The sequence below is a fragment of the Ammodytes marinus genome (assembly GCF_949987685.1).
Source record: "Ammodytes marinus genome assembly, chromosome: 9".
Taxonomy (NCBI): domain Eukaryota; kingdom Metazoa; phylum Chordata; class Actinopteri; order Uranoscopiformes; family Ammodytidae; genus Ammodytes; species Ammodytes marinus.
In genome coordinates, this window is record NC_137213.1 from 20,070,714 (window position 1) to 20,083,923 (window position 13,210).

Consider the following 13,210-nt stretch of genomic DNA (forward strand, 5'->3'; position numbering starts at 1 on the left):
TTACAGAGTCCAGGCTGTATATTAACACCAGATTTTTTTCAGAACGCGCACAGTTAGGACAGGTAGCGGATTGTGAGGAGATTTTCACTTTGTGTTACATTTGATTGTATGAAAAGTGCTATATAAATAAAGTTTGATTGATTGATTGATTGATTGATTGATTGATTGATTGATTGATTGATTGATTGATTGATTTCACAGATTTTGACCAAAAGTAGCCTAATTTGAAAACAAGCGTTCTCCAGAATCGCTGGCTCCACCATAAATAGAGAATCAAATTTGCCATTGATAAGTGCTTCTATAACCAAAAGTATGCAGCAGCAATAAACAGCAATGCAACGTGTTATGGGGATAAATGGATGTCTTTCAGCTTTTAAGTCGAAGTCAGCAATTCAATGAAGTCATTGTAACAACTTGCAGACAAAGAATGATGTTTAATTTGTCTATTTCAATGTGTGTGTGTGTGTGTGTGTGTGTGTGTGTGTGTGTGTGTGTGTGTGTGTGTGTGTGTGTGTGTGTGTGTGTGTGTGTGTGTGTGTGTGCGTGTGTGCGTGTGTGTGTGTGTGTGTGTGAGTGTGTGTGTGTGTGTGTGTGTGTTGACCCACTTTATCCACCAGGATGGAGCCTCCCACATGAAGTTGAGGCCAGGAAATTGTGGTTGCTTAGCAAGTTTCACTAGCTACGGTGCAAAGTTTGAAGAGGTGTAGCTCAGCTGCTCGGCCGTGCTTTAAACTACAGACTCTCGGCAACTTTTTTTAAACACATTTTCCCCGTCGAGGTCCACGTGGCAACACTTACGGTGCAAGATGTCTGTCGCAGGATTTAAAAAGCAATTTTACAAAGCCAGTCAGGTAAACAAGCAACTTTTTTTTTTTTAAATTAGCCGGTAGCTTAGCTGGCTAACTTAGCTAACTCTATCGTTGTTTTTCTATTGCGAGTTTACGCTAGCTTCGAGCTAGCTGGTTAACTAAAGTGGTGAACGTTATGAGTAACGATACACGTTTTCTTTGTTCAATATAAGCTAAGTAAAACGTTTTTAATTTGCTGAAAGGGCTACGTTTACGCTTGCTGTATTGTTAAACTATACCACAGCTGTCAACTGGGGTTTTGCTCGCAGCCTTCAACTTTTAACGTCAACATCAACACACGTAACGTCCAATTAGCGCAAGCCCTCCATACTAGAGTTGCTAATTCAACTAATCTTTAAGTAAAACTTGCCCATTTAACGGTGATTTCAACAGTAGTGTACTTTCAAAGTTTGGCGTCCAATTGTTGTGAGTTTATTTTTCCTAACAATGGTTGTGTTGCTGAATATCTAGTCTTGGTATCAACCCATGGTATCAACGCTAATTTAATTTCCCGAATAATGAGTTTCTGGATATGCTATATGTTTGGTGTCGCTGTAGCAGGTACATTTATCGCTTCACTGTTGATACCCTCGTGCTATACTAAGGGGTGGTGTGTTGGATTTCAAAATATGTCTCGAGACGAATTGGCCAATGTGTTTTGTTCAAATCACGCACACGTTTGCTCGATCCAAGACAATGTCATCTCTCACCTGTAAGTATCTCTTAAATGTAGAACTGAACTGACAATTTCCATCTTGCTGAATTATATCACGTCATAGGCTATGTATTCAAGTTGTTTCTATCGAGATTTGAGTTCTCATGCCTTTTTATTCTGATTTATTACAGAAAAGCCCTTATCAGATGTCAATTATTAATCTCCAACAAAATAAGCATCCATAGTGTTTGCTGATCATCTCATTTTAAAATCTAACATTTATTTTTTACCCTGCAAGTGGATACATTATAACAGCAATGCATCTGGAAGCGTACAGGAACATGTCAAATATTTAAACAAATGGAAATGACTTGATGCCAAGTCAATCATAAGTCGACAGCCACAGTAGTCTGTGCGTCATTATCACAGCCCTGTTGGATGTTGCTTTTGAAAATTAGCGTTTGCAATAATTGAGTCCGGTTTGTATTCAAATTACAATTGTGCTAATCCCTGCTGGCTTTAAGGCAAACGTGAAGCTCAAAAGAGACTAGTGGCCTTTGTTATGATGATGATGGTCTGCCTTACAGCAGGTTCTTGTTTTGGCCTAACATTTTGCATTATTCAAGTGACTGCTTGCTAAGTGGGTGTCGTGTAATGGAATCTGCTCAAACCAGCTTCTACCAGGAAATAGTCAGTACGTTGACTGTACAGAAATAACAATAAACCAAGGTTGAGAGAACAGAACGAAATCTCATTCTGTATTTGCAAAACGTAAGCTGTTCAGGTGCCATTACAACAGTACTGTGGGACTGGCCAACTCCCACTGCATGAGCGTCAACTTTTGAGACACAGGTCAAGTGTTATGTGTCCTATACTGACCTGCCTTCTTATTGGCACAGGGCTGGCCATCATGTGTTGAGTTTTGCTTTTCAGGCTATGAAAAGAAAGAAAACAGGGTGGACGAGGATATTCAGTTGTCTAGCTTAGTTGCCTAAGAGGATCTGTGTCTTACTGTCCTAAAAATGTACTTGTTTCGATAAATGATTGAACAGAGAAACTGTCAGCTAAGTGTCTAAGCAAACATATATAGCTGACATCAAAGTAAATAGTGTATAAAATCTTCTTATGATCTGTACCTTAAAAAAAATGTATAACCCTCCATATATTTTATTTTCAATAAAGCCAAATGCCATGTAACTTCAACTAAAACCATGTCATACCATGTTTGGCAGGTTTATTTAGGACAAACAACTTGTGCTGGCAAATTGGCAATTATCAAGCCAGATGGGGTGCTGGAAACATTAATTTGTTTGGATTTCGCAAATTTACATCTGGTGACAAGATTTTCCTAAATGCCGAATAAAATGGCGTCTATTAGACAGCATAATGAGGGAACATGTTGGGCTGAATTATGTCCCATGAACCAGTTGGCAATCACTGCTTGGGGCATTTGTTAGAGCCACTGAGTGTTTCATACACAACAAGAAATGTATATAAACTAGTGAGACCGATTTGATCCATCTGGTCATAAGAGTTTAGTGTGCAGTGTGAGGCCGACAGCTGCACTGAGTTGAACCAAATGTGAAAACACACACACAATGAGTCTCTGTTGGGCCTGCCAGCCCACTGCACAGGATTTCAGAGTGTGTTGCACTCATTGAGAAAAGGAAAATGCATCATATGCAATGTAAGTGAAGTTATGAGTTATGATGAAGTTAGCATGTGTGTTTAGTAAAAGAAGCCATGGATGTGTGTGCTGATGTGTGAGCTGACCCTATTGGAAAAACTCTTTGTATATTCACTTGTGGAACAGAGACTCTCAGGAGATGTCGGTCTGGATTTCAGAACTCCCTCCCTCATGCAAATGTAAGGAGATTCCTCCGCTGACAGAAAACTTCGGCATGTCTTGGATTTTGAGAATTGTGTTGTACCTGGCCAGGAAAAAAGAAAATGGTGGAAAGATAATGTTAAATGACTCGATACGGATGACAGTGTGGATGTGTAAGAGCTGGTTATCGCCTTCCTCTGAAAGTGTTAGTTCCTCTTATAAATGGAAGACATTTAAGAACAATATTATCAATGACAACGTACAGTATCTCACATAAGTGAGTACACCCCTCACATTTCTTCAAATATTTCATTATATCTTTCCATGGGACAACACTGAAGAAATGACACTTTGATATAATGTAAAGTAGTCAGTGTACAGCTTGTATAACAGTGTAAATTTACTGTCGCCTCAAAATAACTCGACACACAGCCATTAATGTCTAAACTGAAGGCAACAAAAGTGAGTACACCCCTAAGAAAATTTTTCCAAATTGGGCCCAAAGTGTCAATATTTTGTGTGGCCACCATTGTTTTCCAGCACTACCTAAACCCTCTTGGGCATGGAGTTCACCAGAGCTTCACAGGTTCCCACTGGAATCCTCTTCCACCCATTCATGACGACATCACGGAGCTGGTCGATATTAGAGACCTTGCGCTCCTCCATCTCCCGTTTTAAGAAGCCCCAAAGATGCTCAATAGGGTTTATGGCTGGAGACATGCTGGGCTGTCCATCACCTTTACCCTCAGCTTCTTTAGCAAGCCACTGGTCATCTTGGAGGTGTGTTTGGGGTCGTTATCATGTTGCCATACTGCCCTGCGGCCCAGTTTAAGACGGTTGAGTGCACGTTTTCAGCGTCACACCAAGAGGTTGGTTTTGGAAAATAGACGTATGAGTGCTGCCAGCATTGCTGCAGAGCTTGAAGTGGTGGGGGGTCAGCCTGTCAGTACTCAGACCATAAGCCACACTCTGCATCATACTGGTCTGCATGGCTGTTGTCCCAGAAGGAAGCCTATTCTAAAGATGATGCAAAAGAAACCCCACAAACAGTTTGCTGAAGACAAGCACACTACGGACATGGATCACTGCAACCATGTCCTGTGGTCTGATGAGACCAAGATAAACTTAGTTGGTTCAGATGGTGTCAAGTATGTGTGGTGGCAACCAGGTGAGGAGTACAAAGACAAGTGTATCTTGCCTATAGTCAAGCATGGTAGTTGGAGTGTCATGGTCTGGGGCTGCATGAGTGCTGCCAGCACTGGGGATCTACAGTTCATTAAATGCTAACATGTACTGTGACATACTTGAGCAGAACATGATCCCCTCCCTTCATAAACTGGGCCGCAGGGTGGTATTGCAACATGATAACGACCCCAAACACACCTCCAAGATGACCACTGCCTTGCTAAAGAAGCTGAGGGTAAAGGTTATGGCCTGGCCAAGCATGTCCCCAGACCTAAACCCTATTGAGCATCTTTGGGGCTTCTTAAAACAGGAGATGGAGGAGCGCAAGGTCTCCAATATCCACCAGCTCCGTGATGTCGTCATGAATGAGGGGAAGAGAGTTCCGGTGGCAACCTGTGAAGCTCTGGTGAACTCCATGCCCAAGAGGGTTAAGGTAGTGCTGGAAAATAATGGTGGCCACCCAAAATATTTACACTTTGGGCCCAATTTGGACATTTTAACTCAGGGGTGTACTCACTTTTGTAACCGACAGTTTAGACATTAATGTCTGTGTGTCGAGTTATTTTGAGGGGACAGTAAATTTACACTGTTATATAAGCTGTACACTGACTACTTTATATTGTATCAAAGTGTCATTTATTCAGTGTTGTCCCATGAAAAGATATAATGAAATATTTGAAGAAATGTGAGGGGTGTACTCACTTTTGTGATATACTGTATATCAATATACAGGCTACAATTCAAGTCATTCAAAAACAGTGGAATCCTTTAACTAATCAACAACGACAGAGCAGAGAATATGCAGCTACTTCAGTCGGCTTCATTAGTAGGATTGCTTTGTGTTCTCAGATGGTGAGTGAGAAGGTTGGAGGTGCAGAGGGAACCAAACTGGATGAAGACTTCAAGGACCTGGAGAGGGTAACATACATGCATTTATAATAATATTTTGATTATTCCTCAGGTTAATTTAATAAATAACTGGAATAATAACAATTATATCCTTTTTTGTTTTAATGAAGATAAATTAATGTTAAGTTTTACCTCACTCACACTCAAGACATACAACTGAGCTTATGCACACAGGTATCAATTATTGTCCCTAACTTCTTGTACCACCAGAAATCAGATGTTACTTGCAGAGCAGTGGTGGAAGTCATCAATAAAACGACAGAGTATCTCCAGCCTAACCCAGCGACGAGAGCTAAGCTTACCATGCTCAACACAGTGTCCAAAATGCGTGGGCAGGTGAAGAGTCCGGGCTACCCCCAGCCTGAGGGCCTCTTGGGGGAGTGCATGACCAAGTATGGACGGGATATGGGCGAGGAAACCAACTTTGGTAAGAACAGTGTTGGCAGTTAGAAGATGAGATAAAGGTTGGAAGAGATGCATATTAAAGCAGCTCCGAGTAACATTTAAATATCTTTTAAACAGCCTCGTGTTTCCTCTGATAATCATAAATGACCTTTAACAGCAAACGAGACCATCAGTGCAAAGAAAGACGTTGTTATATAGTTTTTATTACTGCGTTTGGTCTGGTCGCACACCCAGTCCGATTTTCGGTTCGCGTGTGCAGGCTCTTTGGTCACATATCCGTATTGGTCGCAGATTTCAGTGTGGCGCAACAATGCAATTTGAGAAGCCTATCCCTCCAGGTGAGGGAAGGGGAGCGGGAGCTTTGTTTGAGACAGTTATTTGTCGTCATGATGACTGATAACAGGGCTGAACCATCAAAGAAAAAAAAGAAAATGCAATGAAGAAAAGCTAAAAGGGAGAGTGGTAGACGAGCGGGAGGGCGTTGCCAAGCAACGTATACACAATTTCACGGGAGTGAACTGCAGTGTTTACTCCTAAATGAATGATCGGTAGCCTAATAAAACAAAGTTTACTTTGCCTCACCATCATCAGATGAGTCGACCATTATTCATCTGAAATAGTCATTATTTACAACATAAAAACATTACCTCATCGTGATCCATACTAACGGCTGTCTCTCGTTCATTCGCTTTCTGTGAGGACACGGAGTCTTTCTGCTCCGTGAGAGTACTTCGGTGACACTGCATCAACTCATTGCAATCAGGTGTGTGTAGCACTTACTGGCATTAGTTGATGCTGTGTCACTAACCACTCTCACGGAGCCGAAAAGAGTCCGGTGCCCTCACACTTTCAACACACGGACATGCACTATATTACTTCCTGATTATTTGAATCTCGCACGCCCGGCACGAGCTAGAAAACAGCTTCACGACAGCTGGCGTCGTAAAAATACTACCGCTTTTGTCCAAAGGGGCCGCCAAGGGACCAAGTTACTCGTAGTGGCTTTAAAGGTGTTTGTTTGGAAATAATACAATGTGTTCATTGATTGGTTGGGGAGGTGCCTATGAGTCGGCTTGTTTTTTCTTTATATTTAAAGGAGAAGTAAGCGATATGGCCCTTTTAGCCAACTTCCCCTCAGTGACTGCAGATAGCAGTCCCCTCCCTCGTCCCATCGTCACCACCACATGAACACGCAGCCGTGTTCGTCAGATAGTACCATGATGGAGAGCAGCGAGTCATCGTCAACAGACACAGAGACCCACCTCTTTATAGCGCTCTGTCTCCCGATTGGATAAAAACTTAATTTTATCTGGCAATTACTGCAAAGCTGAATGACTGGGAGTCCTGTGTTATGAACTGCGCATATTAACAAAAAAATATGCTTACTTCTCCTTTAAAGTTTCCTTAGTATAGAGCCAATGCTTGTTGTTATCATGCCTCATGATGTCCTACACTCTCCAATTTTGTGTGTGTGTGTGCTGCAGGTGGTGCTCTAACAGACATTGGGGAGTCAATGAAAAGAATGGCTGAGATCAAGGACTCTCTGGATATTGATGTGAAGCAGAACTTTATTGACCCACTGCAGGCAGTCGCTGAGAAGGATATCAAAGACATTCAGGTATAATCACAGAGGAACTGTGCTCCTTCATGTGCAGGCTAGGCATTGACCAACACGCTCTGCTACCTGCATGTAAGCTGCAATAGTATGAAAAGTATTTACAGTCTAATTTATATGCAAATGTTTACTTTGAGAAAAAGTTCCTCATAACTATAACAAGCTAAAAGACTGGAATATTCTCATAATATCAACTGTGAAACTTCAATCCTGACTCTTTCCCCCCCTCAGCACCACCTGAAGAAGCTGGAGGGCCGCCGTCTGGACTACGATTATAAAAAGAAACGTCAAGGTAAAATCCAAGATGAAGAGATCAGGCAGTCACTGGAGAAGTTCCACGAGTCCAAAGACGCGGCTGCATACTCCATGCATAACTTGCTGGAAACAGATGTGAGTAGCCTGCAGACTAAGCTGGATCCCTTTTGCATTGCAGATGGCACATTGTAACCTGCTTGACTTGTTTTGTTAGTAAAATGCGTTAATACACATGCGTCAGTTACCTCTCTGTGACTGACAACTGCTGGTTAACCAGTGAGACTCACCACTTCAGTATTTATGGGGGTTATGCAACTGTGTTACCTGACAGGAGAAATATGTTTAATACAATGGGATACAATCCTTCTAAATGAATTAAGTGTTTATACCTAAGGCAGTTTACATTTACATATAATCTGCTACTTTTGAGTGATGTTGTTTCTAGTGGCCGTAAATGATTGAAATCTCTGATTTGGAAATGCATTTTGCCTGTTGCCACTTTGTATCTTTAAGGACAGAATGTATCAGGTGACATGCCTTGTTTATTTTGCCCACAGTGACTTGCAGTAGTATGAGCTTGTCAAACCTGTTTTGTTTGGATATTTTTTTCTTCCATACCTGCTATTATGAGATGTTTCAGAACTGTTTGTGGGAAGTTATCGTGACAAACAATACCAGTTTAATGTTAAAAGATAAAATACAGGAATGCCAACAGGTTGTTACCAATGAAGAATGCGCTAAGGACAACGGCTGCCTTTTGTTTTGTGTAGGTGGAGCAGGTGAGTCAGATGTCGTCTTTTGTGGAGTCTCTGCTGCAGTACCACAGACAGGCTGTGCAGGTCCTGGATGAGCTTTCTGACAAACTGAAAGAAAGGTGAGTGTCATGACTGTGTAAGACGGCATTCCTTTTTGTATGTTTAGGCTGTGCGCATCCGGCTCAACATGAGGGATGATTCAGCAGCAGTATCATATTTTCTTTCACCAACGTTAAATTAAATGTCAAGTAGCAGCTGATGCTGAGCACAAATCACAATTTTTTACAAAACAATATACTTTAAGATGATTTATTTGTGCATCCTGTACTTGTGAGCTCAGAGAGGTGACATTTCTTATTCTGATTGTGTGAAGGGTAAATGATGCCCAGTCTCGTCCAAGGCGTGAATACACTCCCAAACCCAGACCAGCCTACGACTATGGAGAAGTAGAAAACTCTAACGGAGGATACACACCACCTGCATCAAGCCCCCCAGCTTACTCTCCTGGTAAATGTTACTTTTGTGATATTTTGTGAGAACCGTTTTAGCGTGGTAGAATATCTTTGTGTGAGAATGTGAGCAAAGCCTACTCCCAAGAAGGCATGTGTGCAAGTCAATCTAGGTCTTAAGACTGATGTGTCTCTCCTTCTGCGATATAAAGCAGCCTCAGCACAATATCCAACTCCATCCTTCCAAAGAACCTCCGTCAGAAGCAGACCGCGTGAGTGAGACAGATGAAGAAAATGTGTCACTTACACAGAACTAGAGCTTTTCACTACTTTCGCTTACCCTGGTGTGGCAGTGGGGTGAATGCATGTCTGTTCGATGGTAATGTATTTTACTAACATTGTTGAATGGTGATTGTTGGGTCCAGTCTGTCAAGTTCCAAGAACAAGAAAGACCTTGTCGGAGTTTGACTGACAACTCCACAAGGCTGCAGATATATGCAAACATCAGCAAACCACATTCTCTCTTTGTTTTAAGTGATAATTCAGTGACTGCAGTTCTGACCAGAGTCGTTAACCAAATCTAAAATACCAAAAAGGACTCTATTTTGCATGCAGTCATGGTTTTGCTGAATTGTATGTATTTGACGGCCTTTTCACTGAATGATGAAGCTTCTGAACCTCAAGTTAAAGGTGAAGGAGTCGGCAAATCTGGAGAACACTTGTTCTCATAATCACTTTTTGTCAAAATAAGTGAAGATCTACGCCTGAAAAGAAAGCTAGTGTTAATACACAGCCTAGGCTCTGTCATCTGGTATTATAAACAAATGGTATGTCAACAAAGGGGGCCCACTGTAGCTGGCAACATGCCTGTTTACAGAGCCTTGGCTGTGTGTTAATACTGGATTTTTTGTCAGCGCACACACACTACGGACAACCAGGTAGCGGATAGTGAGGAGATATTCAGTGATTTTGACAAAGTGTTTTGGACAACGAGCATTCTCCAGAATTGCCTTTAATAGTTTTAACCTTTTTAAGTCAAACACAATAATAATGTAAGTTTGCACAGTCTTGCTTCTAAGATTTGAATGCCATTATGGCTGGAATATAAACGCTGAAATGAGATAAGTTATAAAACTTATGAGGGCATTGATTTAGATCTTGAGCTTCAGAAGAATCCTCCATTACCACACTGATAACTAACTCATAAATATGGCTTGTTTAAATGACTTGTGCTTCATGGTCTATTCCAGAGTCCTATTGGAGAACATACTGGTGAAAGAAAAATATACTAATCTTGTTTAAGGGAAATTGTCAAATATTCTTTTCACTGAATATCAAAACGTTTTCTTTCTCCCCGTTTGCGTCTCTACACTCTCTGTGTCTCCTTTCTGCAGCGGAAGCATGCTGCAAAGCTCTGTATGACTTTGAGCCGGAGAACGAAGGAGAGCTGGGCTTCCGCGAGGGCGACATCATCACCTTGGTCAGTCAAATCGATGAGAACTGGTTTGAGGGGAGCATTCGCGGCAAATCAGGATACTTCCCTAACAACTACGTCGAAGTGGTGGTGCCTCTGTAGCACTGAAAGCAGCAAGGCAAGAGTGGGGACAGCAGAGTGAAGTGAAGGAGGGGATAAAGGAGGATCATCAACTCTCAGTATCAAAACAAGCCTTTCCTTTATTGTAAGTTAAAGGGTCAACAACAAAAAACGAGGACCTAATTTTTGTATCCATGAGTTATTTGAGTAAAGCTTTTTTTTTGTCAGATTATGTCCAAATGTAATGGATTTTTAAAAGAAAACTTATTGACAGGGTGATGGTTAATCAGAGAACTGACAGCGTAATATTTTAGTGCATCTACCTTGTCCTGAGTCCTTACATTCATTCTCTATGCACAGGTGCACTTTGTACACTACACCTCCATCACTAGAACTGATACAGAGATAATTACATCTGTAATGACATGTCCAACCGTATCCTCAAACACTAAAAAGTTTAACTTTTATTTTTTTCTTGTCCTATTCCATATTTAAAAGATGACATGACCTGTTATATGTATTGTTTATATTGGTACTACACACATGAATATATGCGCATGTCTTCTCCTAAGCTTTGTTTTTTTCTACACTCCCATCTTTCACTTCTGTGCCTTCTGGATTTAGTATGGTAGTCATAATTGAATACTTAGTCAACATGGAGGATGGGCTTTCTTTTAACCATGTTTATGGCTACCCTCCACTGCCACCTGGTGGTGCTAGAAATACCTGTTATTCTTAGCTATTGGTTTCAGTGGCTCTGTCATATATGGCCAAGTTGGTTAGCCTGTCTGATATATTAATGTGGACCCCCCCCCCCCCTCCTCTCTCCTCCTAATATATATAAGATAATATTCTGATGTAGTTTTAACATTAGTTATATTTATTTGAGACCAACATTGTTATATAGTTTTTTACTTTAGTCAATAAATGTGCTCAGTATTGTCACACTAATAGTTGCTATTCTTTCAATGGTTGAATTTACCTACAGCTCTTACAGTGTTTTTATACTACACTCCACTGTCTTAAAGCTGATGCCAAAGGAATGTTGCACAAATTCCCATATTGGACAAGGCTGCCGTTTGTGTGAAATGTGTTTTCGTTAAATGACAGACTGATTGCAAACAATGCAGCAAAAGAAAATTAAATATTTGAAACAATACTATCCAAATGTCAAACACATTATAAAGAAGTTTGTTTTTTTCGTGACGGAGCAGCCCACAATATTTACCCACACCCTGGATATTTAGCAGCATCACACGAAAGCCATACGCATACATCCTTCAGTTCCCTGTTTTTTCTCAGGCTCTATTGATACTGCTGGCAGTGTCACTCACAATGTTTTTTTTTTTTTTTTTTACCCAACTGTTTGTCAATGAATACTCAGTCTGTGATTGGTTTTCCCCCTGAAAGTGCTGGGGAAAGCCTCGCTTTAATACTCTAACCTCTAAACATTTTGAGCATGGAAATTAATCTGATGTGTGTTGGTAGTTTTTGTTGTACCTGCCTCAGTTTTCAGGCTGAAACTGTGCACCAGACCTGACAGAAAATGCTATCTCCAAACTATTGTGTACAGAATTTACTAATAATGAGGAAGGCCACTACACAATAGCCGGTTTCAGTTTCAATTAAGCCTATTACAAGGTGACTGTGAACTGTGAGGGCTTGTGCTTTTCGCTTAAATGCCAACTTTCTCTCTCGTGGTGATCCCCTTGTTAGACCGCCCCCATCTCTGTATAAACTGGGAGTGGAACAGACAGGTCTTTTCAGCAGGGAAGGGCACAGAGCAGTGGATTACGCCATCCCTCCCCCACTGGTCTTTATTCACCACCTGCCCCTCTGCTCCTGCCCCCTTTCTCATTATCTGCCCCAGAGCAATCCTATGGTGCCTCTGGAGCTCAGTCTCGGGGTCCATCCCTGAGAATATCTCCTCGTTGTTATCGTAGTATGTGCCTTTTAAATGTTATGTATGCATGCCTCATATGTTGTTATTCATGTGATGTATTGGGCCCGGGGCTGTGCTGAGTAATAACTGTGTGGTTCAGGTGTGGCTCTACATGCCTCATTAAACACTACATCGAAGGGCCAGAGTTTGACAGTGGGGAAGGCTCGTATATATTATTAATGATGAATAATTTGATGGAAAAACGGACTGAGATCAATTTTTGCATTTTGCAGCTGTCAGAGCTGAAATAGTTGTCTCGATTGATCGCGACTCTCCATTCTGTGTAATGGCTCGTTTTCACCTCTGTACCGTTAAGTGTCTCAACTTTGCAATATTGATGAATGAAGTATTATCAGACTTAAAAGCTTTATTTTATTGTACCCGATGTTAATGGAATGTGTTCAAATGTAACTGCTTTGCATGTGTCTTCATTACAGCCTCCCGACTTACTCAATGCCTTATTTTTTTTTAACTGTGACTCTGTGGGGAGACTAAAAGTGGGATTATCCTGGATTATTTTTGGGATATGTGGATTACCTCTATACGAAATGTAATCTTCTGTGTATTGTATATTTTTGTTACTATGTAAAGGGGAATGAATGTTGTTCGTCCGCTTCTTCAAATAAATATAAAAGTAATTTAGCCTTTCTTGTGTGTCTTTACAACCTGATTATTGAATGATAAAGTATGAATAAGGATGCAGAAAATGTCATCTAGTATGATCTCTTTTTACATGTAGCCCACCTGATTCTTACATCCATCTCTTGATATGTGCACCATTGCTTATACTATTTCTGCCCAATAAGCATTAAGCATGGACTTTGGACATG

General features: G+C 41.0%; 1 protein-coding gene across 3 annotated transcripts; it reads left to right on the forward strand.

Annotated features, from left to right (window-relative positions):
- The first annotated feature begins 626 nt into the window (after nt 1-626).
- LOC307255274 (endophilin-A2-like) lies at nt 627-13,028 on the forward strand. Of its 3 annotated transcripts, none has more exons than XM_080033944.1 (9): nt 627-851; nt 5,366-5,434; nt 5,636-5,852; nt 7,315-7,448; nt 7,677-7,835; nt 8,471-8,574; nt 8,829-8,962; nt 9,117-9,176; nt 10,299-13,028. In XM_080033944.1, exons 1-9 carry the CDS (start codon nt 807-809, stop codon nt 10,478-10,480), a joined length of 1,104 nt encoding a protein of 367 aa, XP_079890070.1. In that variant the 5' UTR covers nt 627-806; the 3' UTR covers nt 10,481-13,028. The 3 variants fall into 3 exon arrangements, with proteins under 3 accessions (XP_079890070.1, XP_079890071.1, XP_079890072.1); XM_080033945.1 differs by having other exon boundaries at nt 9,120-9,176; XM_080033946.1 differs by lacking the exon at nt 9,117-9,176.
- The last annotated feature ends 182 nt before the right edge of the window (nt 13,029-13,210 follow it).

Bases quoted from the DNA above. Each gene is read 5' to 3' on its own strand.
- LOC307255274 (XM_080033944.1), top strand. From the start codon at position 807: ATGTCTGTCGCAGGATTTAAAAAGCAATTTTACAAAGCCAGTCAG. The intron at 852-5,365 runs GTAAACAAGCAA...TTGTGTTCTCAG, and splicing joins AATTTTACAAAGCCAGTCAG to ATGGTGAGTGAGAAGGTTGG. The intron at 5,853-7,314 runs GTAAGAACAGTG...TGTGTGCTGCAG, and splicing joins GGGCGAGGAAACCAACTTTG to GTGGTGCTCTAACAGACATT.